Genomic DNA, 26,746 nt, shown 5'->3' on the forward strand with positions numbered 1-26,746 from the left:
TCCCCTGAATCTCTTGTTCCCTAATAAAAGGCTAGTCCCCGGCGTGCTCGCTCTCTCTCTCCTGCTAGCCCTGAGTAATCCTTGCTGCCCTGCTGGGCGGCTAGAGGAGCGAACCAGAGAGGGGAGCCGTCTCTGACCTAGCAATAGAATTAAGGTAATTGAGTCTTGTGTTTTTATTTCGATCTCGTCTAACTAACTTTATGCCTAGAACCTCATTAATGAAACCACTGCGCAGGCCAGGTGGTAGAATATAAGAGTTGAATATCATAATTATAGCAACTTGACCTCAGTGATATATATACATAATCTGATCTAACAGTGACAGTATACATACTTTTATAAGGTCACATGGAACATTCAGCAAAAGTGTCTATATAAAACAAGCCTCAGCAAATCAAGAAGAGGAAGCAAATCAGCAAAGCATGCCTCAGCCTAGAAATCAACAACAAAAATATAAAAATCAACCACAAAAATATAAAAAGAATATCTCAATTGCTTGGAAATTAAGCAATATACTTCAAAATAATACTACTGTTAAATTTTAAAAAAAATATTTTAAAATATTTTTAATAAAATTATAATAAAAACATGACTCATTCAAACTGTGAGATGCAGTTAAAAACAGTGCTTAAATGGAAAATTATAATCTTCACTGTATACTTTAGAAAAAAATAAAGACTTCAAATTAATAATTTAAGCTTCCATCTAAAGACTTAGAAAAAGAATAGCAAAGCAATCGCAAAGGAAGTAGAAGGAAATTAGCTGGGCGTAATGGCACACACCTGAAATCCCAATAGCTCAGGAGACTTAGGCAAGAGGACTGGAAGTTCAAAGCCAGCCTCAGCAATTTAGTGAGGCCCTAAGCAACTTAGTGAGAACTGTCTCAAATTAAAAAGAACCAGTGATGACTTAGTGGTTAAGTGCTCCTGGGTTCAATCTCCAGCACCACCACACTCACACACAAAAAAAAAAAAAAAGTGGGAGGAAATTAATAATATAAGCTGACTTGAAATTAATAGAAAATCAGGAAAACCAAAAATTGAATCTTTGATGAGATTTTAAAAAAATGATAAACCCCTAGAAAAACTGTTCAAACACACACACAACACAATCATCATTACCAGAAATAAAAAAAAGTCTTCAAACACACACACACAAAATTAAAATTTACTAGAAATTTTTTGGCCAATGACTTATACAACTTAAATGGATAAATTCCTTGAAAAGCACAACTTACAACACAGACAGTAGAAGGAATAGAACATTCGAATATTCCTATATCTATTATATCTGAATCTGTTACTTAAAACTCACCAATACAATATTAAAGAACAAAGCGGGAAGATCAACACCACTAACTTTAAGACTTAAGTTAAAAAATCAAAATGTTGTGGAACTGGTAAAAGTATACACAAATAGAATAACAGAACTTAATAGAAATTTATAAATAGATCAAAACAAATATAGTTAACTGATCTTTTAAGAAGTAGAGACAATTCAATGAAAAACCAATCTTTTCAACAAATGGTACTAGGACAATTGGTCATGCATGTATGAAAGGAAGGAAGGAGAAATGAAAAAGAAAAAAATGAAAGAGGAAGAGCAGGAGAGAAGAAAGGAAAAAGAAAGAAAAATGAAAAGAAAAACAATAAGACACAGACCTTATAGCTTTCATAGAAATTAACTCCAAATGAATCATAAACCTACACATAAAACAGAACTTTAAAACTTCTAGGAGATAACACAAGAGAAAAATCAGGTGACCTGTAGTTTAGTGAAATATACAACCCATAAAAGAAAAAACTGACAGGCTGGACTTATTGAAACTAAAACTACTCAGAAAGGTACTGAAGAGAATGAAGACTAGTCACAGACTGGGAGATATCTGCAAAACACACCTGATAGTGCACTTGAACCAAAATATAAGACAATTTTTTTGCTTTTATTGGGGCATTTTAATTGTACATGATAATTGGGTTCATTCTGACTTAATCATACATTCACGAAATTTAATTTACTCCATTCAGTCCCCAGTTTCCCCATTTCCCTTTCCCTCCTTGTATTCCCTTTCTCCTACTCTACTGGTCTACCTTGCACTCATCTTTATATTTTTAATAGATGCTTTAAAGATAAACATAAAGATGGATTTCACTGTAGTACAACTGTATATATACGCATTATAATTTTATCAAATTTATTCTGAATTTTCTCCCCTTTCAGGTCCTTCTTCCCTCCCCCTCAATATCCTACTTCACTGTTATGATATCTGACCCCACCCCACCCTACTTACTTTGCTCTAACTTTTATATATGTGAGAACATTCGACCGTTGATCTTCTAAATCTTGCTTATTTCACTAAGCATGTGTTCTCCAGTTCCATCCATTTACTGGTAAATATCATATTTCATTCTCTTTTATGGCTAAGTAAAACTCCATTGTGTATATACACTACATCTTCTTTATCCATTTATCATCTATTGACCAGCACTGGGGCTGGTTCTATATATTGGCTATTGTGAGTTGCACTATTATAAACAATTATGTGACTATAGTATGCTGTTTTTAGTTCTTCTGGATAAATACCAAGAAGAGTCATACAGAAGTTCCACTCCTAGTTTTTTTTTTTTTTTTTTGAAGATTCTCCATACTGCTTTCCAGAATAGCTATATTATTTTGCAGTCCCACCAACAATGAATGAGTGTACCTTTTCCCCTCATCCTCATCAGCATTTATTATTAGTTTTATTCTTGATGATTGCCATTCTGACCGGAGTGAGATGAAATCTCAGTACAGTTTTGATTTGTATTTCCCTGATTGCTAAGGATGTTGAATATTTTTTATGCATTTGTTGGCCAGATTTATTTAGTTTTGTTTTGTTTTTGCAGTACTGGGGATTGAACCCAGAGCAAGGCAAGTATAACCTTAATGTAATTTAGTGACAAATAATATATCAATACTAGTCAACTGTAACAAATGTACCACACCAATGTAAGATGTGAATGATAGAGAAGACTATGTGCAAGGGAGAGGGAGATAGGGAACTCTGCATTTTCTGCTTAGTTTTTCTGTAAACCTAAAACTATTCTAAAAATAAAGTATGGGGCTGGGGTTGTGGCCTACCACGAGTGAGGCACCGGGTTCAATTCTCAGCACCACATATAAATAAGGAATAAAATAAAGATCCATCAACATCTAAAAATATTTTTTAAAAAGCACATTCAGTTAAAAAGAAAACTTCCCAAATAGAAAACTTTAGACATTGGCCTCCTTGGAGAATTCTTCCAAACGTCTAAAAAATAACAAATTTCATAACATTCTTGCAGAGAATAGGAAATAAAGAAGGAGGTAACACTTTCTTACTCATTTTATGAGGCCAGCATAACCTTGATAAAAAGCTTGACAAAGATATTACAAGAAAGAGAATCGCACACCAATCTTTCTTTCTCATGACATAGCTGCAATCTTAAAATTATTCTGCTAACTCCATTGTAGAAAACCATTCTAAGAGAATGTTACTCTCAGTCTAACAATGAGGATAAAATAGTATCATCAACAAAAATCATAGCTTTTGTACCCATTAAAAAAAAAAAAACAAATGAACTAAATTCCAAAGAATAACAATCTCCTCAAAGGACAGACAGGACTCCAGACTATTTCACCTTTGGCAGAGCACAGAAGGAAAAGGGGGCTACCCTACAAGGGAGCAAGAAGAAATCAACTAAAATGTTCCTATTACACACGCACCGAGTGTGGGCCAGCATGTCAGTTTGGAGTAGCTGGGAGAATTCACAAAGCAGAAGAGAATTCGCTCATTTGGATGCTCTTTTCCACTTGTCTCCACCAGACTCATGAAAGATTGTGGGAAAGCAGGAATATTCAAAGACAACACACTTTTGTGGCACAAATATGTAAGAAGGGCTGTGCTGCCAGTGTAGAATAGGCATAAAACTATTTTATTGACCAAACTTTCCTCTCATGCTGTGAAATAGTTGCAAAATCTCTTGGGCCCAGGATCCTACATCAATACAAAGCAGAAATAAATTAACACTAGGGAAGGGCAGGTCTCTCTTTCACCCAATACCTGCCACAGATACAAGGCACAGTTTGGTTATGCCAAAGGTGAGGAAGATCCACTCCCAGGACAAAGCACATGGACTGAGACAAGAGAATAAAGAGTCAAGTCCCGCTGGGGGAAGAACAAAGGCATGGGGAGAGATCTCCCTCTAAGTAACAGGCAAGCAGAGATGGATGAAAGGTGAGGATAACACACAAATACTGAGACACACTCACCCATTCCCCAAGACCTATTCCAAGTAAAAGGTAACACAAGACCACCACTGAAGGAATTTGAAACCTGTGGCACACTGAGGGTAATGACAACAAAACCCAAACCTAGCCTGACTCCTGACTATACTTTCTGAAGCCCCAGCCTCAGTAAACATGGAGAATTCTTGAACAAAATTTCCCATCTTAGATACTTGGCCTAATTGACATTTATAGAAAAGTACCTTGAACAAAATTATCAATTTTAGTACTTGACCTAATTGAATTTATAGAACAGCAACAGCAGAATGAAAGTGCTTCTCAAGGGTACGTGAAACATTCAACAAAATAGAATTTATTCTATTATAAACAGAACTTTAACAAATTTGTAAGAACTGAAAACATGCACATAGTGTTAAACCAGAAATCAGAGGAAGGTATCAGTAAAAATTCCCTAAAATTTAAAAATTACACAATGCTTTTCTAGACAGCTGTGAATCAAAGATAAAGTCACAGCAGAATTTTTTAAGTGAAAATGCAATAGAATATATCTTAATTCAGCTAAAACATAGAGGAAAATTTACAGTTTTATATCAGAAGAAGAGTATCAAATCAATAATATAAATTTCCACTTAAGTGGCTAGGAAAAGAGCAATTAAACCCAAAGCAAGCAGAACACCATAATAAGTTAAAAAAAAAAAAAAACTAAAAGACTGAAAACAGGAAAACAATGAAGACAATAGCTACCTCTTTGAAAACACCAATAAAATTGGTAACTTCCTAGGCAGGCTAATTAAAAAAAAAAAGATAAAATACCATTACAATATCAAGGATAAAAGAGGAGCTATCACTCAAAGGGAAATAAAGGGATATAAACAACTTCGTGTGAATAAATTTGATAATGTAGACTAAGTACCACCTTTTATTTTTTATTTTTAACTGACACATAAATGTACATATTCATGAGATATGCTGTGATGTTTTGACACGTGTATACAATATGGAATGATCAAATCAAGATAACTGTATCCATCTCCTCAAAACATTTATCATTTCTGTTCAAACATACAAAATCCTCTCTTCTGACCATTTTGGATAATCCTTGTTAACCACAGGCAGCCCAGAACACTGGAGTTGAACCCTCCTATCCAACTGCATTTTTGTGCCTTTCAGTGAACCCCACTCATCCCCCTCCCTTCCCAGCCTCTGGTAACCACTATTCTACTCTCTACTTCTACTAGAACAACTTTTGAAACATTAAGAACTACTAAATCTTACAAGAAGAAACACATAGCCTAATTAGTCCAACATATATTTTTATATTGAATTTTTTATTAAAAACATTTTTGGGGGAAAAAAAAACACAACTCCCAATCCCTGTAACTTCATTGGGAATTCTATAAGACACTTTAAGAGGAAATAAAGGTAATGCTTCACAAATTCTTCCAAAAAGTAGGAGAGAAGAAAATACTTCTGACTTATTTTATAAGATCAGCATTACCCAATATCAAAACCAGATAAAAACACTACAAGAAAACTACCAATATATTTAATGAATAAAACCACAAAATATTCAGCAAAACATCAGCAAACTGAATCATCATATCAAAGTGCAATTTATCTCAGAATGCAAAATTGGTGAAACATTCAAAGTCAGTCAAAATTATTCACCTTACCAACATACTGAAAGGAAAAAAAAATCACATAAGCATCTCTACACATGCAAGAAACATATTTAACAAAATTTATCATTCATTCATAATAAAATTCTCAGAAAACCAGGAACAGAAGATAGCTTGCTCAACTTGATAAAAAGCATCTATACAACATTGCACTGGAGTTGTTATGTAGCACAATTACAGTAAGAAAAATAAATAAAAGGCATACAGACAGAAAAGATAAAGCAAAACTGTCTTTATTTGCACACGATACATGTATCTGGAAAATCCTACCTAAACTATGAAAAGTATGCTATAACTAACGAGTAAGTTCAGCAAGGTCTCAGTCTTTTATTAAGCACTTAGTAAATAGACCAATATCAATTATATTACAGTATACTAACAATAAACAACTGGTAATTGAAATGATAAACTTATTACTTAAAATAGTATCAGAAACATGATATACTTAGAGAAAAATCTAAATAAAAAGTATTCAAAATATGTATACTAGAATACAAAACTCTGACAAGAGAAAATAAAGATTATATAAATACGTGAAAAGATAAACTATGTTCATGAACTAGAAAACTCAATATCGTGTTTGATTTTAATTCTCCCCAAATTAATCTACAGACTCAACATAATCTCAATCCAAATCTTAAAAGAGCATTGTAGTAATTTAAAAGTTGATTCTAAAGTCCTTTGCTTTGCCATATAAATTTTAGAAACTATTTTGAAAAAGAGAAACAATGTTGGAGGACCTGATTTGAAAGCTTACTATAAAGTTACAAAACTCAAGATAGCATAGTACTGGCATAATAATACACAAACGGATCAATGGAACAGAATAAAGAAAGCACTAGACACAATTGATTTTTAACAAAGTTGCCAAGGAGATCAATGGAGAAATGATAGGCTTATAAACAAATGGGTACTGGAAATACTGGATGTTCATTCAGAATAAAAAAGCAGGGAGGCTTTACCTTGCACTGTTTTAAAAAAAAAATTAACTGAAAATGCATCACAGACCTAAACATAAAAGCCAAAATTATAAAACTATTAAAACAAACATTAAAAAAATTGAGGCTCTGCATTAGGCAAAGACTTTCAGGGCACTAAAAGCATAAATCATAAGAAAGAAATGGTTAAAAATTTATGTTATCAAATTTTGCTCTTTGAAATTTCCAGTTAAGAAGCTGAAAATACAAAGTGCAGACTAGGAGAAAATATTTGCAAGATGCATATCTGATGAAAGACTTGTATCATATATAAAGAATCCCTAGGCTGGGGTTGTGGCTCAGTGGTAGAGCCTTACCTAGCATGTGTGAGGCACTGGGTTCAATTCGCAGCACCACATATAAATAAATAAAAGTAAAAGTCCATTGACAATTTTAAAAAATTAAACAACAACAACAAAAAGAATCCTTACAACTCAACAATAAAAAAAACAACACCCAAAAACGTTAAATGGGCAAAAGATTTGAAAAGACTATTTCACCACAGAAGATACAAGCACATGAGAAAGGTTTAATGTCATTTTTAACTAGGGAAATACCACTATGCTTCTACTAAAGGAGTGTAATAAATAAAATGAATTAATCAAAAGTAATAAATAAAAAGCCATTATCGCTTGCTATTAAAGATGCTGAACAGTTGCAATTTTCATAATTGCTGATGAGAATGTAAAGTGCTATTTAGGAAAAGCTCAAAGGCCATTAAGACTCAGCAATTCCATTCTTAGGTATTTGAAAAAAGAAAAAAATATCCAAGCAAAAAGCTATTCTAGAATGTATATATCAACTTTACTTTTAATCAGTAATCCACCCAAATACCATGGGATATCCAAACAAGGAAATATTACTCAGTAATAAAAAAGAACAAAACTACTGAAATATCAACTGCATGCATGAATCTCAAAAGCCTTATGCTAAATGACCAAAGGCATGCACAAACAATTTACATAGTCTATGATTCCATTTACATGACACAACAACAACAATGAAAAGCGAAGGTCTCTTAATCTATGCATTCACAGAGCCTACTGCATTACAAATTAATAAAGGCTGGGTGGACTAATAGGGGGGAAATCACTGCAGAGAAGATAAAGGGCAACAAAGTATACAGAGACCGGGTGAGGGGAAAGCACCTAGGTCCCAAATCCACCCACAAGGCAAAAAAAAAAAAAAAGTGAGGGAAGCCGTAGTCCAGGCCACTTTTAATAAACAGCTGAAAGAATTAGACGAGAATAGATTAATGAATGAGCAGCCTCGGCTCTTCTCGGGCCTGAAGAAAGGCGTGATGCGCCCCACCCTTCTTTTTGAAATCTCCATCCCACGCCTGCGCTGAGCCCGGAGAGAGGAGATTTTAGAGTCCAGCGGGAGAGAGCAGAGGCGAGACCCGACTTGGGTGAGGCGAGCGCCGAGGACCGGCGGCCCCGCGCCCCGCCCGGCCCCAGCCTCCCCCTCGGCCCCACTTACCCAGGCCTGCCGTTCCAGCTGAGCGTACAGATTGGAGCCCTTCAGCTTTTGGACTATCTGGGCAATAATGAGGGACAGATCCGACTCTTCCTGCAACATTTCCCCTGCCCTCGCCCGCCAAGCCGCGGGGACTGACCACGGGCACCGAGAGAACGCGCCACCGGGTCGCGCTCAGGGCCGGGGATACTTCTCCGGGACCTAATTACGCTGGGACTCCTCCAGCGGGCGTTACCAGGCAACTGCCGGGCGGTGTGTCCGTGCCTCTCGGGTCCCCTCCGCGCCTGAAGCCCCCAGCACCTGGGTTCCGCCGGCTGAAAAGGACCAGGGAAAGGCTGTAACTTTCACCTCCTGGTTCTTGCCTGGTCTGTGGTTGAATGGCGACATTAGAAGCCCTGGCCTCCCGAGCTACGACGTCTCGGAAGCGGAAGGGGAACCGAGAGAGATGTGTGTTTGTTTTACTCTAGGATTATGGCTCTGCCCCTTCTCAGTTTCCGCAGCGCTGTGAAGGCAACGATAGGGCAAACGACCCGCTCGACTTCCCCGGGTCTGACGGGGTGGGCGCTGGAGGTCCCAGGTTCCCCCCCTGTAAAATGAGCCAACTCTCAGGATCCTGTGACGATTACCGGAGGTAAAACCCTGAAGGCACCTGGACTGTAGAGAGCACTCGATTTTATTTCCTTTTCTTCTCTTTCTATTCCCTAGTTATATATGAATAGTAGCATTCCAAACCTATTCCCTAGTTATATGCTAGGAGTAAGTAGACCGTCTCTTCTCATCTAACAGCTAAAACTAACCAACTAACTAACTGTGTATATACACACACACATACATATACATACACATATATGTAGGTTTTCTACAAAGTATCATCAACTCAAGGATGAATCAGACTGTCGTCTTCGTGGAATTTACCATCTAAGTTCCTCCTCTTCTGTGTATTCATTAATTCGATCATTTATTCACAATTCATTCAGCTTTCAACTTATTATTTCTTATAAGAAATTGTCCAACCACAAAGATTTGATGAAATATGATTCTTTGGGGGTGGGGGTACTGGATAATTAAACTGAGCCATATCCCCAGCCCTTATTTTTTATATATTTTTATTTAGAGACAGGGTCTCGCTGAGTTGCTTAGGGTCTGGCTAAATTGCCGAGGCTGGCTTCAAACTTGTGATCCTCCTGCCTCAGCCTCCTGAGCCGCTTGAATTTCAGGCTTCCGCACTGCGCCCGGCTTTAAATATGATCCTTATCTTCAAGGAAATATATTGAAAAAAACTTTTAGAACTAGAAGTAAGTGATTCAACTAATCCCATTTGGATAAATTTGTTTATTAAGCTAACTTTGGAAAGGGGTAAACAGGAAAGAAAATGTGTAAAGGCAATTAATGACCAACTCTACAAAACGTATTGTTTCTTCACAAAATATTATCCCCCAACTCAGAATTTTACAATTCCATAAATGAGTAGATCATCTTAGCTCTTTAGACTCCCTGCAAGGCAATACCCCACCCATCTATGAATCTCAATACAATTCTCACTTGAAAGAAAGAGGAGAGAGAAAGAGAGGGAGAGAGAGAGAGGAGAAAAGACAAAAAATCAAGTAGAGGAGAAGGAAGAGGAGAGAAGGAGAGTAGAGAAGATAGGAAGACAACTATGGTAAAGGTTCTTTAGAGATGGGGGTGATATGTAAAGAGATAAAGGTGTTCACTTAAATTAAAAAGGTCATAGAGCATAAAGAGGACAAGAAGAAAACCACAGTACTGGGAATCAGATAAGTTTCTAGCTCTCTTCCTAGTATATACCCTAGGAATTTCATGAGTCTCTTCACCCACCAGAGTTTGACCTTTCTCATCTGCAGCAGGAGGGTAGAAAACCAGCCTGAAGGAAGTTATAAAGATCAAATATACCTAGTATTAAAATATTAATAAACAGTAATAAATTAAATATTGAAACTGAGATAATTAAGTAAAAAAAATATGCCCAGTGGTATTTATAAGGAATGGGTAGTGACTAAATAAACATAGCAATACATTTAAAATTCCCAGAACTATATCGCGCACAGATAGAGGCTTAAGATCATTTAAAAAAAAAACAGAATAATTTGTAACCTTAAAGCAACTAAGAAGTTTAGATTTCATTCTGAAGGCATATTCAAATTAAAAAAAAAAGCTTCAATCCTCATGTTCAAAAAATATTACTTACATACACGGAAACAGGTGTGTTGAAGTATAATTCAATTCTAGAATGGCTTCTCTTTTTACAATTCAATTTGACAAGACCTTTCAGAACACTTGTTCCAGGCTAGGAATGGCAGAGAATACAAAGAAGAGTAAAAAATGGTCTCTTCAATCAAGGAATTATCAGTCCAAAAGGGGTGGTGTAACTCCTTGAGTCTCCACCTGTGTATATGGAAATTCTATTACTTTAAAGTCATTGTTCTATAAGAAATTGAAGGGGAAGAATCCCATCTTCATCCCACCGAGGGGGGATTTTGTCATGTAAATCCTTATTGTACCCAGAGTGTTTTGAGAAAAGCCATTCATTTCTGATATTTCAGAGTAAAACATAACTCAACCTAGAAGATGAATAGCAAATGGGTTCCAATCTCACCTGAGTAGTTACAACTGTATAGAGAAAAAAGAAAAATAAATGCAGAGGTACAACTGCTCAAACTGCACTCAAATTTACAACAGAAATACTTTGGGGCCAACCAGTGTGGGGATCTGAGCCCAATCCTGCCTCTCTCAGACCTACTCTACCTTGATCAATTTTACATATAATGCTGTGTCAAATCTCCCCAGAAGTGGGCAGAGAATGCATTTGAAAACCACTTCTTAGTAGCATTCTATGTCAAGGATGTGGACCACATCAGAAACACCCTGATTAACACAAATGCCCAGTCTGTCATAAAAGCAAGGTACACTTCAGCTATAGCCTATGATATATTCTTAATTTATTCACACAAGTGTGGCTTGCATAAACCCTACCGTGTACAGTGAAAAATATTTTCAGTTATTTTAGAAGGAGATACTGATTTTAGCATGCTCTGTCAATAGAATAAACTGAATTGCATGTTGGAATAAATTTACTCAACATAAATAAAAACTATTATATGTATTGAGTGTGTTATCAAGGTCACAGACCTCATTGTCTGGAAACAAATGAGCTTATAATGATATCCATTACCTGTCACTGTGCAGTTTGCTCATACATGCTGGCCCACGATCTTAGTGCTTTTCAAAGGCTCTTCTTGTTACTTCTGGAAGTCCTCCCCAAGTAATACACGAGGGTTCAGGAAAAAGTCTACACATGACCTTCTGTTCTTCCTACCTCAGCAATGCTTGATAATCTAAAGTCACTGTCCAAGGTGCTATTTCTTGGTGCTGTCAAAACAGCAAAACTCCAAAGATGCTTGAGTCCCAGGGTTTACAAAGGCCTCATGAAAAATCATGGAAATCCTGTCTGATTCTTACAAAGGGAGTCTGACCTTATTTCTGAGCTCAGATTGAGTATCAAGCCATCTTATTCTCTACTCTCTCATTGTCCCCCAGGCAATTGTATATGGACTGGGCTGCTGGCTCCATGAGTAATCTCAGGGACTGTGTTGACACTATGTAAATATAAAACAGGAGAAAAACCAATTACAGGACGTTTATTTTTACCAACAAGTCTGGAAGAGAGCCCAAGGTTGGTTAACAACGTTAACATATTAACAACGTTATCAAGAACCTAAGTGTTCCTCCTCATTTCCAGTCTTCTAACCTCCGCATATCGGCATGCCCCTCCAGCTGACTGCCTCAGTTGCAAGACGGTACTGCAGCTCCAACTATGCATCCTCCTACTGCTGCCTTGAGAGGCAGGAAAGAAGGGGACACAACAAAGGTTTTCTCAATGACTGTATATGTCCTATTTTGAGGAAAGGATATTGTCTCGAGAAGCTCCCAGGAAGACTTTGCCACTATCTTATCACCTAAGGCTTGTCATGTGGCCACCCTAGCTCCACAGGAGTCTGGAAAGATTATCTGGTGTTTTTTTTCCTCAATTCTGGGTTGACTCTGCTTTGTGGTGTGCTTTAGTCCAAATAACACCAGTGTATGATGGTGCTGTGATAGGAGCACTTGGGTATGAGCATCCCTCACTGACATGTGATTCAGTCAGACTACAAATAAACTACTCAGAGTTCAACAATATCCAGATTATGTACTGTACACACACAGATGGCTATGCTCAGATCAGATCCCAAATATATATTATATTTCTTATCTATGTGACATTTTTCTCAGTATCCTGGTGACATTTTAAAAACTAAAAACAAATAAGACCTTACAAACTAAGGTCTAAGATTATATGACAAGAGCAGAACATTTGCAAATGTTATTTAAAAAAAAAAAGACAGGGGCTGAGGGTGTGGTTCAGTGGTAGAGAGCTCACCTAGCATGCTTGAGGCACTGGGTTCAATCCTCAGCACCACATAAATATAAAATAAAAGTACTGTGTCCACCCCAAACTAAGAAATAAATCTTTAAAAAATACAAAAATCTGTAACTTGGGAAGAGAACAGTTTGTTCATAAATTACTCTCAACTGAGGCCTTCTCCTTCGAGGTCACTCTCCTATAATTCTAGGTTATTCTCTCTGTTTGGATGTACAAACAGGGATGAACACTGAACATAGTCTCATACTATTTGGGGCAAAAGAGTGGTAAAAAGTGACATTCTAGTTTCTCCATGTACTTCCTGCAGGTTTTGGGTGATGGTAGAGTTGGATTCACTTGGCTCATTTTTTCCTCCATTTTATGATGACAGCTCTGCTTACTTACCTTCTCCAAACTACATCCAACACACACACATACCACACACACATTTTCACTTCAGATGTTTACTTTTTAGTGGATCTCTCTTATTTTATATGGGCACTTCTCTGTTGTTTCCTGAGAAACTGACATGCCATTGACCATCTTTTTTTTTTTTATTCCAGTTGTCTTGAAGGCAGACAAGCATATGTAGGACAGATGTGATAGTAATACTTGAGATCAAGTTGAAGATTCCAGTTGGGTCTGTTCTTATCCATTAGGGGAGTTAACAAGCTGTCCACATGGAAGCAGATGAAGAATTAGAATTAAGTTACAGACCTAGAAATGTCAGAGGTCCAGTTATATGGGAGTGGAACCTGTGTGCGATCAGAGCCTACAACTCCAAAGCAGAAGCAGCAGACTCACAGCAGATCGCATTTACAGGAGGGATCCCAGGGCAGGAGCCAAGAGTCTGTTCCAGGACTGGAAACAGATAAGCCTGGACAAGCCCTCTGCTGTGAAAGGATCGGGGCCATGGACCCTGAAACAAAGTAGGCATCTTGGCAGGAGAAGCCTCTCAAGTGGAAAATGGAATTACACGTTTCATACAAAGGAGAAAGAGGGGAGAAATACAGAGACTGCACCAAAACAATGGTTCTTAGCTCAGATTTATCTTGTGTTCTCATGCTTTATATCAAAAATCCATGAAACTTTATGTATAGATTCCAAAATATGTCTGCGTTCACTGTAATATAAAAATGTTTGAATATTGCAACATCCAGAAAATTCACACACCAGTTCTATCCTTGGTTTTCAGCATTCTTCCTGTCACACAGAAGCATGCTCCATGGATAGTCTCCCAGAAGTCAAAGTGACATTGCACTCCATGGCCCACCTGAGCCAGGCCCTACTCATTGACCTATCCTGTTTTATCTTCCTTCCCCTCCCTTCCCTGTCTCATTTCCCCCATTTCTTTTTTTTTTAATATTTTTGAGTTGTCAATGGACCTTTATTTAATTTATTTGTATGTGGTGCTGAGAATCAAACCCAGGGCCTCTCACATGCTAGGCAAGCAGTCTACCACTGAGCCACAACCCCAGCCCCTCACTTCCCCCATTTCTTTACTACTGGAATCACTTTCCAATATACTTTCAGGCTCAAGTTGTTATGTCAGCATGTGCCTCTGGAGAATCCAACCTGTGTCTAGTACCTAATAAGGTTCCCAGAAGGCAGTGAGCGTTGGTTGAGGGAAATCCCAACCATTTCAAATGTTCTCCAGGGGGGCACTGTTTGGCTGTGTTCTAGCAGCCTTAAACATGACTCTCCAACTCAACTGAGTCTTCCAAACTTCACACTGGAAAAGAAGAATGCCAAGAGTGATGTATCAGTCTAGGTTCCCCAGAAGAACAGAACCAATGGGGGACGTACAAATAAAGTGGGGAGGAAAAGGGAGAATTGTGGGGACTGGCAAGTCTGAAATCTATAGAGCAAACCAACAATTCTTCAGGTAATAGTTGATATCTCCATCTTGGGTCTGAAATCCACAGGCTGTCAGGCAGAATTTCTTTGATAAAAGAAATTCTTTGAGGCAGAAAACTTTAGGAAATCTCAGTTTCGTTGTTAAAGCCTTCAACTGCTTGGATGAGGCCCACCCACACTGTAATCTGTTTTACTTAAAGTCAGTTGTTTAAACATGTTCATCACATCTACCAAATACTTTCATAGCAACATCTGGATTGGTATTCAACCAGACAACTAGGTGCCATAGACTAGCCAAGTTAACACAATATGAACATCACAAGATGGCTATGACACAGCTCTTGACATAGCTCTTGAACTGGCCTTGTTCTAGTCACAGTTTCCTCAGAGTCTTACCTACTTTGATCCGTCTATCTTCCTGACATCCTATGACACATCTATGCTGACTTTCTGTTTTACAGGGCTCTCTGGCTTTTTATCCTGAAGTATTGTTCTACTGTCCTTGGTTTCTCCACTGCACTGGACTGCATTCTTGGAGACCAACTATAGCTGTGTCCGGGGCCCCTTCCAAGATGACCCTGGTAAGCACCTGGGTCCATTATGCTTGGTCTCTATCTATTGAGATATGAGATGCCCTCCAGATCCCATAAATAAAGAAATAGATAAGTGAATAATACATTAATGATAATAAATAAATTAATTATATTAAATAGTAAATTATACACATTAAATAAATAAATTTTAGAAGTTTGATTCATGAAACTAAACATGGAATTAAATAAATGTCAAATAGCACTTTGGATTTCTGTTAAGGAAAAGAAAATGTGGCAAAAATCAAATTTCAGTCCCTGGCAGATACAAGAGGCGTAGCTGTGATTCACCCCGAGTGTTTTAGTCAAAGCATTTTTTAGTGATGTTACTTAATTTCAAAACATACTGGAAACAATTTTAAAGGGCATCATTGACTCATTACATCAGATAAATAAATGTTTCCATTTCAATTGACTCACTTGCTGGCCCACTTCACTTGACAATACAAATAAAGAAAGAGAAGAGGAAATGGGGCTGGTTTATGGTTTTCAGGGTATGAGTAAAGGTGTGAAATTGTTTGTAAATTTTAAGAATTGTTTCTACATTCCTGAAACATTAACTGTCAGAGCAAACTTGGCAAACCAAAGCTTTCATTTCTTTTCCTTTTGAGAACAGTGGAATTTGTTGTTTCCAAGAGTAGAATTAAGAGAATTGTTTCAAGTCATCACACAAGATGACAGAGGTGGGGTTCCAAGCTCTTATCCCAGTTTTCTGATAATTTCCCTCATAATTTTCCACTACTCAACAAAGTTCATTTGGTGTGTGTAAATTGTTGTCTTGTTTCTTTTCTTTTTTTAGTTCCAGGACCGCAGAGATTCAACATGAAGGGAAAGAAACTAAAATTATCTTATTTAACCCTTGGAATGCCGCATCATTATTTTCTCTAATTTTTATAGGCTAGGAAGCCTATAAAACATTTGAAGTTAGATAATTTGTCAAAAGTCACAGTAAAGTTTAGAATAATACAGCTGTTATCTGAACCCAACTTGCTCACATTTCTTTATTTTGCCTCAAAAATGCTTAGGTCTAGTAGGGAGGATGGTTAGCATGTTCAAGATTGCAATTTGACAGGAGGAATCACTCCTGATGTTTATAGCACGGTGGAATAACTGGTACATATATTCAATAGAATATTATATTCAGCTTTAAAGAAAAATGAAATTATGGCATTTGCCAGTAATATATAGAACTGGAGAAAATCATGCTAAGTGAAATAAGTCAATCCCCAAAACCAAAGGCTGAATATTTTCTCTGATATGCAGATGCTAATTCACAATAAGGGATGTGTGTGTGGCAGGGGTGGATAGAGTTACTTTAGATTAGGTAGAGGGGATTGAAGGGAGGGAAGGGGATAGGGGAATAGAAAGGATAGAAGAATTAATCAGATATTATTACCTTATGAACATATATGATTGCATGACCAATATGATTCTACAACATGTACAATCAGAAAAATGAGTAATTATACCCCATCTATATATGACATATCAAACTGTATAAATGCTACTGTCATGTATAACTAATTAAAACAAATAAAAAATTAATAATAATAATAATAAATTAATTATACGTTTTAAATGAAGTTCCCAACCCAAAGAGATGAAAAATGTTGGAGGTGATGTATCTACCAATTACCTAAAACACCTACATTGTATACATGTATTGAAATATCACATGTATCTCATAAAAATATACAATTATTACATGTCAATTCAATTTAGAAGTATGTACAAAAATATCAGGTCTCACTTTTCTTCAATGAGCCCAACTAGTAATAAAAATGGCAACTCCAGAAATCTTCCCTCCTAGAATGATAATATTAAATTGGGGGACTTCTATTGAGTAAAAAAAAAAAAAAAGCTTACAAAGGATAAAAGAAGAGACCATTTCTTTTTATTCATTGTGCATTTTTGCACATCTCTGGAAGAAGTTCATCTGGACATCTAAAACCTTCCTCTATATTATTAATTTCTGGGTATTAGAAGAATAATAAGATTTTATTAAACTTAGAGATGCAATCTGGAAAATGTAAGAAACATAATTAGTAAGAAAAAAGAATGTAGAGTCCTGCAGCTAAATAATACTATTTTTGATCTTTTCTTCTTGAAAATGCATAATGTTTTCTCTAATAAATGGATAGACCTTAGGGTCGGTTTGGTATTCCTCATCTCAAAGATAACAATAAGATTCAGGGAGTTATTAGTTTCATATCTGAAAGCAATTATTTCCTCAGTCTGTTCCCTGATTTAAATAAGTCTTCTTAGACTCTGAAGTATGTCATCACTTACCAAAAAGACCATTGTTTCCGTGGAAAGATAGTTGGGAGTCCATTTTTTGGGGGGGGTAGTAATCTAGCTAGAAAGACTGAGGTATTGTTAAATAAAAAATTATATATTTTGAGGAATCTGATTTAAATTTAAAAGATATTGTCTTTAGGCTCTTGCAAAGAGGAGAGATCATCCAAACAGAAGAGTACATGGTCATGAGGTTGGGACTCATGTTCAGGTAGACATAGATTAGATATCAGAATTTTACCAGTTGTGTGATCCTGGGTACTTTTATAGGCTCAGTATGCCTCAATTTTATTATCTATGATATGGGAATAATAATGCTTTCTGCCTTAATGAAAATTAAATAAGACATGGAGCATAAAGAGCTTAAAAGCAGTAGGCCTCATAAATGTTTGAAACAGTACTTCTCAAACTTGGGTGAGTATTAGAATCATAGAGGGAACTTAATGAAAATACAAAGATTAGGGCCCTAGTCTATTTCTATGAACCTGGGACTTCAAATTCTCTAATAGTTTTCTAGATGATATTAATGCATATCCAAGTTTGAAAACCACTGGCTTAAACATTAACAATAAACATTTTTTCATCTCTCACATATGCCAGGCATTGTGATAAAGATGCTAAAGACACAGAGAAAAATGTGTCAGTTAGGATTCAGCTCAAAATAAACAGAATCACTCTAGAAAGGGATTCAGGGGAGGGAGGAGGAGAGAGAAGAGTATAATACTGGGGACTGCAAAGGAAAAAACAATGTTATATGCATTTATGAATATGTTCAAATGAATCCCACTATTATGTATAATCATAATGCACTTAAAATAACAGAAAAATATTTGGTAAGGGCCATTAAATATTTACAAAATATTTGGAAAGCTTTAGGAGCAGGTTCTAGACCTCGTCTCCCCCAAAACTCTCCAAACAACACTGCCAAGGTGGCCCACCAAGTCAGCTGCTGTTACCACCACAGTGGGAGGCGGGGTGCAGGGAACAGAAGACCACCATCAGGAACTGTTGTGTTTGAGGATTACCTGCCTTGGGTGCCATCCAGTGATCAAGAGGCTTCCTTGACTACACCAACTGCCTCTCAATGCCCTCAGAGCGAGGGACTGAATACTAAAGTGCAGAAAAACCCAGCCACTCTGTGACTGCTTGTTCCAACAACACCTGCGGCAACTAAACATGGTCCCTACCTCGATCCACCTGCCACATCTCTCATGTGCTTATCTAATTGGGGAATCTAATGCACATTTGAAGACTGGAAGAGAACATTTTAAGCTCTCTGGCAGTGTAGGAAGACACACTGGAAGGAGGTTGGAAGAGCTCTGAGTGTCAATCTACTATAATGATCATAATGATTGTAGATAAATGTTATTAGTCTTCTAAAGCTACAATATCAAGCTGCCACAGAGTGGGTACCTTAAACAACAGAACTTAGTTTTTTATAGTTCTGGAGGTTGGAAGTCCAAGATCAAGGTGCAGATAGCTTCCTTCTCACTGCGTCTTCACATGCCTTTCTTCTGTGGTCAGGCACATTCCTGGTATCTCTTCTTGTAAGAATAGCAATGGTATTGAACTACAACTCCACTCTATGACCTCATTTAAACTCAATAACCTCTTCACAGGCCCTGTCTCCAAATACACAGACATTGGGTGTTAGGGCTGTAACACACAGTCTGTGAACTTGGGGAGGGCCAAGTTCAACCTATAACAATGAGTAGGACAGGCCTCCGCCATGGGAGAGTTTGCTCTAGAGGAAAGGATATGAACAAATGGATACATTGCAGGAGCTGGGCCATAACAGAAGCATGTGGAGATTATGATGAAAATACAGTACAGATGGAGGTAAGCCTTTGACCATGAGTGATCTGTGTTGGTACAGAGCTGATAAGTACATTTTTTAATTGTGTGTGTGTGTGTGTGTGTGTGTGTGTAATGTTAGGTATGGAACCCAGGGCCTTATACACCCTAGGCAAGCACTCCTGCTGCTGAGCTATATAACCAGCCCAGTTTTTTATCCTTATTAATTCTTCTTTTCCATCTCAGATGTAAGGGTCCAGTATAAACTCAAATGTTTGGTTCTGAGGAAAGGGACGGTACAAAACATCACTGTAGGTAGTTGCTGACCCTTTGAACCAACCTCAGTCCTCTAGCTGTCAGATAAGTCTGGTTGCAGAGGGAACAAGATAACTTTGCCCATTAGCATCCTCTTTACTAACTGACAAACGCATAATATAAAAGGGAGCAGTTTTGAACTCTCACTAAGAAGCAGACTTGGTGTTAAGAACCTTACCTGAATATTTCCTGTAAGCCTCATCTCAAAGTGATCTATGCATTTAGCTGCAGTGCCACTCAGAACTCTAACCTCTGAGGTGGTAGTAGTCAGAGGTGGGCCTTTGGGAGGTGACTATGTAATGAGAGTTCTGCTCTCACGAATGGGATTAGAGCCCTTTTCAAAGAGGCTCCAGAGAGACCCTCATCCCGTACACCATCTAGGGACACAGCCAGCAGGTGCCATTTATGAACCAGAAAGTGAGAGCTCACCAGACACCAAATCTTTCTAGTGCCTTGATCTTGAACTCTCAGCCTTCAGAACTACAAACAATAGATTTCTGTTGTTTATAAATAAGAAGTTTACGGTACTTGGTGAAAGTGGCCTGAACTAAGGTGACAGTTGACGAGACTGAAGCTTACCTGGAGTCACATGGCAAAAAATGGGAGATTCCTGGCTTGAATCTGGGCCGTCTGTTCCCAGTACCCGAGCTCTCATTTATGGTGCCAGGAAATCCGGGTGCTCTGCCTTCTAACTCGGGATACTAGGGGAAGCACACTAATCCCACAGTTAAAATCTAGAGCTGCCAGTAACTGGCTCTTTGTTCCCCCTCAAATTCATATTTGCCCTTTAATCTTTTGGTTTTCTTTTGAACTTTTACCTTTAAAATCATTTGATGCTCACTTTATTCTTTTTTTATATATTTATTTAGTTGTAGATGAGCACACAGTTATTTTTGTGTGGTGCTGGGGATTGAACCCAGTGCCTCACACATGTGAGGCCAGCACTTTACCACTGAGCTACAGCCTCAGCCCCTCACTTCATTCTGTATCCAGTCCTTTTCCTCGCTGGCTCTGCTTGTTTTGTTCAGCGTGGGTTTTTTGGTTATTTCTAAACTTCACAGTTTCCCTACTTTTCTTACAGGGTTTTCTTTCCATGTTTCATGGCAGCTTGGAACTTAGTTTTCATTCCAGAGAAAAGAAAGAGATCCAATTAAGGCCGTGTGCCCTAGGTGTTTGGATATTCCATTAGCACAGATTTATTGGGTGTCTTTCATGTGCCAGGCTCTGCCTAGACACAGGATTTACCAGCAAACTGGACCATCGGGGAACTCATTCACACCCCATTGAGAATGGGCTTTAAATACATAACTGAATTTTTTAAATTGACCAGTTTGAATAATATGGTTGTTGTGATGAAAACAAAAATCAATCGTGGAGAAGAGTATAGGGTATGTGGATTATGTGGTCAGGCTCAGCATCTCTAAAACAGTGACATTCAACAAGGCGGGCTCAAGCTGCGTAGCCAATGAGCATCAAGATGTATTCACCATATGAACCACTAATACATACTTGCAGGTGGTTAATGCTTGTGTAAACAAATGGAAGGAAGCCCCAGCAGCTAGTGCTTAGAGGTTTGGTAGCTGTGAATGTAAAAATTCTGAGACTGATGAATAATTAAGAACAGATCTTTCTCATTTGGTTCAACATGCTATCTCAGTAGGTTTGTTCTCCTCTGACTTCTGGGAACCAGGGACTTCTTTGCAGGCCTCCCAGATGAGTGTGAATCTTGGGAAGTACAAGTTAGGTGTGGATATTCGTTCCTGAGAGTAATCAGTAGAACTCAAGGGTTAGTATTCCAGAGACCCTGCCATTATATTGAAACTTGTAAAATGATTATCCTAATGAGCATTTACATTTAAAACATACCTCATTATGGCAACAGTACGCCAGCTTCTGATTACAAATTGCTACTAGATTGCTCAGTCCTTTCTTTTACGTGATATTTTCCTTGCAAGTAATTTTTGCTTTTATGAGTTGTACTATTTCATATCCAACTAGACTGTATTCACTCATTAAGCTAGTAATCACCAAAATCTGTGGCTTAAATTTCCCAATTATATTCTGGTAGAAACAAATTGTTTCTTGACAATCATACAGGTTTGAATTCAATGGAGTTCATTTCTATAAATCTGAATGATCAAAAAAAGACCCTCAAGCAGTCATATGATATTTGCAAACAGCTATATGTTTGTTATTATGTAGCCAAAATACCCAAACAATTTTCTGGATTTTTAGTGGGGGCGAGGGAGGTTGTTTTGTGTGTTTTCAGTTTTACTCCACGTGATTCAGGACAGATGCAGGCAAGGACGTTTTTGAGTTTTAGATGCTTAGTCGTCATGACAGTTTACAGCCAGCAGGACGCATTGGCTTTTCTCAGAAAGAGGAGTTACTCCAAGGACTGGGATCCTAGTTTCTCCATTTTCTTAAGAATTCTTGGACTTTAATTTGGATATGACCTTTTTCTTTAAAATGAACTTCTGAGTTTTAAATGGAAATATTGAGGAAAACATAAATCAAATAGTCGATCAAGATTTTAAGAGCTTTATCTTTCAGTTCATGTTTTCCTTCCTTGTAAAGCAACAGGGAGCTGAATGGAAAATCACACTCTTTGAGACTAACACATCATCTGAAAATATTTCCAATGATCTCATGGAGCCTGGGAAAAACCTGCTAACGCTCCTTTCCTTGTCCAGAATTGGATTTATTCCAAAGGAATCATGCTAGTCACCATTCCCCTAGGTTTGAAGTAGATGGGATAAGTATCTCTTTGGAGCCACCAAATGCTTTTGAGCTTTTAAAATGGTGCCACACAGAAGAGCAGACAGAGAACTAGACATCGACTCAAGAGATCCAGCTCTTACTCTGGTAATGCTTAGAAATTAAGAGTAGAATTCTTTGAGTCCGGATGTCACCCGAAAACATGATATGGCTCGACAAGATGACCTCTAAAGATGTTCCATCAAAAATTTACAATGATGTAACATTTCCTGTTGTAAGGAAGGAATTATGTGGTAATATAGTAAAAGAGCTCTATTTTTAAAAATCCATTGACATTTTTGGAATTCCATTTCATGTTAAATTTCATGGATATACAGAGAATTATAAAAGATTAGTGCAAGTAGTAATAATAAATCTAGGCACAAAAGATAATGACTATATTATATAAAAATGATGTATTGATAGGCATTGATAGGAATAGCAACATCTCCAACTGCTCCAATGTAGATCAGTAGGTTTATTGGAACACCAGAAAACACCTGTCGTGTATAAATAACAGTACATTTCATGTGACTTTTTTAGTCCACCAGATTTTAGTTCTTACATTAGCAGCTTCTTGGATAACTATAACATTTAGGTTTGTGGCTCTAACTAGTCAGAATGATTCAGACTTTTTTTGTCCTTTTTTTCCTTATATACATTGGAAAAGGTTTAGTGGAATAACTCTAAGATTCCCCCATCCCTAAAATTCCGAGGGTCTGCATTTTTGAATGGTGGGAAAATCTGGACTAAATTCAGCTCAACAAATCTAAGGAATCTATGTTACCAACTGTGCAGACTTGGAGAGAAAGGAGTGATTTGCCAGCAAGCAAAATGGCTTCCTAAATAGGAAACTACTTCAGGGGTCTCATTAAGGCAGTCTCCAAGTTCCATGCCCTCCCTTCCCCCAAAACCTCTCTTGCTGCCTGACTTATAGAACTCGAGATTCATCTGTTTAACTTAAGACCTTATCTTCTGGAAAATTACAAATGCCTCTGGAAAGGTCAGACATTAAACATTATCCGTCATTTTTACCTTTGTTTGAATAATTTTTTTTCTTTTCAATTTGACCCTGTCTTACTCCATAAAGGATGTGAGGCTCCTTAGTGTGTGAATGAGTTAAGCAAATGGATTTCTGAGATCAAATTTGATGAAAACCCACAGGAGCCCAGGCAAAATGCAAGAGGGAGAGTGCCACCAACAAGAAAAGCTCTATGTAAATTGCAAAGGGCTGTTAAAAAATATATATTAGAGATCATGACCAAGAACAGGGAGAGGCTGGATGCTTAAAGACAAACCTTGCCCATTTCCCAGTGATTCAGAGTCCACCCTGTCAACAGGTCAGATTATTCCTCCGTCTTATGGGGCTTAATGTTCCTTGTCTAATTCTTTGGACACATTATTAAAATGAAACTCATTCATAATTTCCTTCTTACCTTGCTCATGTTGCTGTCTTATTTCCTGAATTGCACAGAATTCTGTTAGCCACAGGACTGTCTCAGACTACAATTTACGCAGTCTCATGATCAACATTTCCTGGAAATGCAAACATCCTTTCTCTGTCATAAATAGGTATCTATTAAACCCAGGAAGGGGAAAATGACTTTAATTTTCATTGACTCTCTCAACATTGCCAGAGCTGATTGTAGCAAAATGGATAGTTTTGGCATAATTAGCAAAGGAAAAAAATCACGACCTGTTTTTCAAAGAGAAAAGCTTTAGCTGAACACAAAATCTTTAAGAAATTTTTTAATTAGATTATACAGATTGCATTTGGGGGAGGCCACAAATATAGACTAGCTTCAAGAAGGAAAGAAGAGAGAAGTTTTGGACAATGAGGATTAGACTGAATCGTACCTTCCTGGAAGATGCCAATCAGGAAAGAGAAGCAAGGGCTGAAATTGTGGCTCAGTGGCAGAGCACTTGCCTAGCATGTGTAAGGCACTGGGTTTGATTCTCAGCACCATGTATCAATAAATAAAATAAAGGCCCACTGACAACTAAAAAAAAATATTAAAAAATAAATAAAAGAAAAAGAAAGAGAAGCAAGCTTCTTGGGGTAGGAGCCAGTCCCTTGGAGTGGCCTTTCCAATCTTGCTTCTGGGACATAATTTTGAACTGTCTCCACACTTAGACAACAACTGCACTGGCAGAATTGGGCTGATAGAACTATTTTGGAACTCTGGAGTCTATTGAAGGCTTGCAACTTCCCAATGCAGTCTTAAACAGTACACTGCAGTTGATTATAGTTGATTTCAGCTCTTAGCAACAGTTACTCTTAAGATAGGCAAGTGTGCATATATCCTTGGAACAGCTTGCACAGTTTGTGGGAGTCGGGATGGGCAATAAGGACCTTATCCTTCAAATGCTGGGGATCTTTGTTCAGACTGCTAATTATTGTTCCTGATCACAGAGGTACAAAGAAAAGACAGTGGCCATTGTTTTTAACCACCCCACATTGTGATATACAGAGGACTAAAAGGCTAGGACTTTGTTGACATTTTTATTTTTATCTTTTCCCACTTTTGAGAGCCAGACATTAATGTGTACAAAAGCAATCATATTTATGGGGGAAATTAGAAAATCACCATGCATGCCAAGGGAAAGACGTGGGCTCAGAAAAGACCTGAAAAGACCATCAGTGTATACTTTAGACTGATTCTAGGGCATGGAGGCAACCAATAGAAACAAAACAGAAGAAAACAACAAATTTTTTTAAAAAATTCAAAATCTGGAGTAGGGGGAGAATCTGACTTCCAGAGGTACCACAATATTTGATTCAAATATCCCACTTTAAAAAAATCAAAAAGCATACAAAGAAAAGGCATGGCCCATCCAAAGGGGAAAAAAGATTACAAGAGAATACTGTGAACAACCGAACCCCCCAAAACTGAACAACATGGGTGATATGAACAAATTCCTAGAGACTCAAAACCTACTAGGACTAAATCATGAAGAAATAGAAAATCTGAACAAACATGTAACTAGTAAGGAGATTGACTCAATAATAGACAATCTCCCCACAAAGAAGAGACCTGGAGATGATTGAATTGGTGAATTCTACCAATCATTTAAGAATAACTAACATCAATCCTCAAACTTTTCCACAGAATTGAAGAAGAGGAAAGATGTCTACTTATTCTGTAAGAATAATAATTCCTTGACACCAAAGCCAGACAAGGCACCGCAAGAGAAGAAAACTATAGACCAAATTATCTTAAGAATATAGCAAAAACTCTCCACAAACTACTAAAAGGCCCAGTTCCTCAGTGTGGTGAAAGGATTATACACCACAGCCACCTGGGATTTATTCCTCAAGTAAGAGACTGTGGTTCAATATCTGAAAAGTATTGAGTATAATACAACATATTAACAAAATGAAGCAGGGAAACCACACAATCATCTCAATATAGAAAAGGCCTTTGACAAAATTCAGCATCCTTGCATGATTACAAAGCCCTCAAGAAACTAGGAATAGAAAGAAGTTCCTTGACATGATAGAAGTCAAATATGGAAATCCCCACAGCAAATATCATACCCAACAGTGAAAGATGAAAAGTTTTTCCCTAAGACAAGGAACAAAGCAAAGATGCTTCTCATTACTGGAGTGGCCAGAAAGATTAGAAAAAGAAATAAAAGACACATGTTTTATTCAGCTTTTTCACTTCTGTGACTAAAAGACCTCACCAGAACAATTGCAGAGGAGGAAAGGTTTATTTGGGGCTCACAGTTTCAGAGGTCTCAGTCAACAGAGAGCCTGCTCCATTCCTTGGGGCTTGAGATGAGGCAGATGTCATGACAGAGGAGAGTGGCAAAGTGAAGCAACTCCCATGATGACCAGAGAGCAGGGAAGGACTCTACTTGCCAGATATAAAATATATATCCCAAAGGCAGGCCACCAATGACCCACATCCTCCAGCCACACCCTACCCACCTTCAGTTTCCACCGAGTTAATCCCATCGAGGGATTAATTAACTGATTGGGTTAAGAGTCTCAGAACCCAATCATTTCTTCCCTAAACTTTCTTGCATTGCCTCACATATGAGCTTTTGGCGGGACACCACACTTCTAAACCATAACAGCATAAAAATTGAAAAAAATCTAAAAGTGGCTCTATTCATGAATATGATCTTATCTGTAGTTTTCTACAGATTCCATGAAAGATTTTTTAAAGATTCTACAAAAAGAATTATTCCAATTTGGCAAAGCAGCTGAATATTAAGACAGGCAGCACACAAAACTAAGTTTCATTTCCATACATTAACAATGAACAATCCAAAAAAAAATTATGAAAGCAAATCCACTCATGATAACATCAAAAT

General features: G+C 37.5%; 1 protein-coding gene across 1 annotated transcript in view; it reads right to left on the reverse strand.

The window, feature by feature from the left end:
* Tbc1d19 (TBC1 domain family member 19) overlaps positions 1-8,598 on the reverse strand; it is a 132,668-nt gene extending 124,070 nt beyond the window's left edge. The window contains exon 1 of the mRNA XM_026403122.2: positions 8,402-8,598. Within this exon, the coding sequence (XP_026258907.1) occupies positions 8,402-8,500 (99 nt within the window). The 5' untranslated portion in view covers positions 8,501-8,598. The remainder of the gene's footprint in view (positions 1-8,401) is intronic.
* Positions 8,599-26,746: the final 18,148 nt, after the last annotated feature.

Source organism: Urocitellus parryii, chromosome 10 (genome assembly GCF_045843805.1).
Source record: "Urocitellus parryii isolate mUroPar1 chromosome 10, mUroPar1.hap1, whole genome shotgun sequence".
Taxonomy (NCBI): domain Eukaryota; kingdom Metazoa; phylum Chordata; class Mammalia; order Rodentia; family Sciuridae; genus Urocitellus; species Urocitellus parryii.